Source organism: Anneissia japonica, unplaced genomic scaffold (assembly GCF_011630105.1).
Source record: "Anneissia japonica isolate Jap-2015-1 unplaced genomic scaffold, ASM1163010v1 scaffold288300_len60437_cov172, whole genome shotgun sequence".
Classification (NCBI taxonomy): domain Eukaryota; kingdom Metazoa; phylum Echinodermata; class Crinoidea; order Comatulida; family Comatulidae; genus Anneissia; species Anneissia japonica.
Window position 1 is genome coordinate 2,644 of NW_022694439.1, and position 3,100 is coordinate 5,743.

At 38.6% G+C, this 3,100-nt stretch overlaps 1 protein-coding gene across 2 annotated transcripts; it reads left to right on the top strand.

The window, feature by feature from the left end:
- Positions 1-229: 229 nt before the first annotated feature.
- LOC117101062 (transient-receptor-potential-like protein) lies at positions 230-3,094 on the top strand. Of its 2 annotated transcripts, XM_033240926.1 has the most exons (4): positions 239-460; positions 1,940-1,978; positions 2,092-2,213; positions 2,741-3,094. In XM_033240926.1, exons 1-4 carry the CDS (start codon positions 308-310, stop codon positions 3,087-3,089), a joined length of 663 nt encoding a protein of 220 aa, XP_033096817.1. In that variant the 5' UTR covers positions 239-307; the 3' UTR covers positions 3,090-3,094. The 2 variants fall into 2 exon arrangements, with proteins under 2 accessions (XP_033096818.1, XP_033096817.1); XM_033240927.1 differs by lacking the exon at positions 1,940-1,978 and having other exon boundaries at positions 230-460.
- Positions 3,095-3,100: the final 6 nt, after the last annotated feature.

A 3,100-nucleotide genomic window follows, 5' to 3' on the forward strand; every position in this document is an offset into this window, starting at 1 on the left:
TATGTATATAAATCCCATTAAATATCACCGTAATTTTATATAAAGTGTGGCAGATCAGACCAAAGATTCAGTTTATCTGTGTTACAGATAATTGTGTGTCCAACCTTGGAAATTTTATAGGCTTATCAATTTACATATCTATTAACGACTATAAAAAGAAAACAACAAGAAACTAAGCAATTCTTCATCCAAATAGTCGATTGGTGTATTTCGAAGGTTTGTAAGCAAAATAACCTGCTCCTTTACAGTCTGCAGCGGCTGTCACCTATTGAGATCATTTGTAATTTTTTCATGTAGTAACAGAACTATGTACTTACAGGAAAATGCAGACGTTGAGTGGAAGTTCTCAAGAACTGCAGCGTGGATGACGTATATGACGTTTGATATCGAGTTGCCGCCACCATTCAATTTATTACCGTCAGTCAGAAAGTGTTGTAGAAACGAAGATGCTGTAGAAAAGGTATCAAATAGTTCCAGGCGGACTCACCCCTCCCCCGAAATTTCAACATTTTTCAACTTATTATTTCACAATATTGTTCCTAATTATTGCTAAATGCTACGGTATAATATGCATTGAATTTTATATTTCTATTCTAACTGTTGATTTGTAATAACTGTGGTATAAAATTTGTTGGAACGATCAGCCCCGATGATTGAAAATTGATCCATATGAACAATGTCATCTATAGGCCTACAGATGTAAAGGACATAAAACGGTACGATACTTCTTCAGGTCCTAACAACACAAAATAATGAAAATTTAAATAGAGTATTCACGAATAGGTTGAGAAATCAAATTTTTATCAGTAGTCCTACGGATGTAAAGGACATAAAATGTTAATTCTTCAGGTCCGCTACTTTGTCGGAGAGTACGGGGGGTTTCGTCCCCAACACCCACTCGACCTAAAAATTTCAGAAGTTCATTTTGTAAATATCCCTCTCAATTCAGTATAAAAACGTTTCAAATGCTATAGTACGAAATCATCAGCTCCATTGATTGCAGATGATCCATTATAAACAATCAAATGTATAAGACACACAAAATTACAACTTTAGGCGGTAACAATACCCAAATGAATAGAAATTTAAATAGAATAGAAATCCATTTATAAGGCATTCAAAATACTAAATTGTCGGAGCTTCCGGGCGCCTCGCGGGGGTCCTGGACCCACGGGGTCCTGGCTCCCCAGTCTAAGGTCCGCTTCGCTCGCAAAACGCATCTCCCCATCGAAAATCCTGCCTACTGGCCTGAGTTCCTGCTATGCTGTACGTCGAGTACTACTTACTACACTACCTGTTGCTGCTGTTGCTACTACTAGTCCTACTGCTACTTCTGCTGCTGCCTGCTAATTTCCTTTTTTGAAGATTATCAGGTCCAATGCAGTGGTGGCGCCAGCGTGTGGTGGGGGAATTAGTGCATTTACCTTCCCCAGGATGGACAGGGCTGGACCCCGCTCCCGTCCTGCGCACGACCAGGTCGTCGGATCAAAATAATAAAAAAAATAATAATTTACTTATCCAAATAACGTTATTTTGACTGCCAATCCCTCATTGTGGTCTAAAAGCACATATTGGACCATACGAAGCCCTGAAAGCTCTCCCCGAACCCTACAAGGGAGTTTTTATTCCGGGCCATCGATCGAGGCTTTGTCGGCCCCTTGGCTCGGACCCCTCCGTCGCCACACTGGTACAATAGGCGGTACGACAATCCTGCTCATGACTGACGTTGCGCGTCTTAAACTGCGGCGGTAGACCTTCCCTTACATTAGACACTTTGTACCCCACCTGTTATACTCCTACACTTTCGGAGTCCTTAGGAGGTCGGCTTTACCCATCAGAACCATACCCAGTAGTACTAATATTGCAGTTAGTGTAGTAGTAGTAGCACCACCAACAACGATGATCATGATATTTTATATGTTAGTATTATTTTTTACAGAGTCCCGTTCGTGTCGACTATTTTAAACGCCAGTATAAGGTAAAGGATAAATTTTATAGCTGGTTAAGAAGTAATCTCCATATTGCAAATGATGAGTGTTACATTATTTCATAATTGCGATTAATAATTCTATTTATTTACTTTTTTTAAAGCGTGTGATTGGCACTTTGGTGGAGAGGTTCATACACGAATCAAACATTGAGGAAAGCAGTGCTGAAGCAAACATCTCGAAAAAGGACATAACAAGTCTAAAAACTGATATTCTTACATTAAGGTTAATATTTCTTCATTCGTTCTCTCGCTTGATGTTTGTTTGATTGTTCATTTGTTTCATTTTGTTCGTACTTCGTTTATTGTTTTTTTCTTGTTGTTTGCTTGTTATTTTTAACGAAATATATACCTAATTCAAATACAACTGTTTTTTATATATAGGCCTATATATATATATATATATAAAACTAATATTAAAACTTAGATAAAACAACAATTAAAGCATAACGATTACGAAGTTGAATGAAAATCCCAGGTAGAGTTCATGGGGAGAGATTTTGCACAATATTATGGAATTGCAATCACAATGTGTTTGGATAGACATATAATATTTTTAGCCCGACGACCCAGTCGTGACGTCTACCGACGAGGTCGCTTGTCCTAAGGGAATTTTCACCCTTCTCCGATCCCCGCTGGCACCACCACTCTTTGACACACGGCTAACTAATCAGATACATAGGTAGATTAGAGTTGCTTTATGTTTAAATAATAATATAGTAATAAGAGTTTTATGTTCCGGTTATTTGACAGATATGACTGTGGCGAAATGTTAAAGGGCCTAAACAAAAGTTTGAACAGTGCCTTGAGTTTTACCGACTTAACGAACAAGAAGTTGGAGGTCACACATACAATAGATGAAAATGTACTCGTTTGTCAGAACGAAATAAAAGTGCAGCAAGAAAGGTACCAACGCATACAAGCAAACCTACATGAAATAAGCGAAACAACATTAGCAAGTATGCCACCGCAACCACCGCCGATGAGAAGCCAACGAAGTGGGACAAAAGTGGCTGATATGGCGTCCATGTTTAAGGCGGCACAGATTAGTGGCAGCCGACTGAATGACCAAGCAAAAGTTTTATTTAATGCGAACGAATAGTTATATAATAT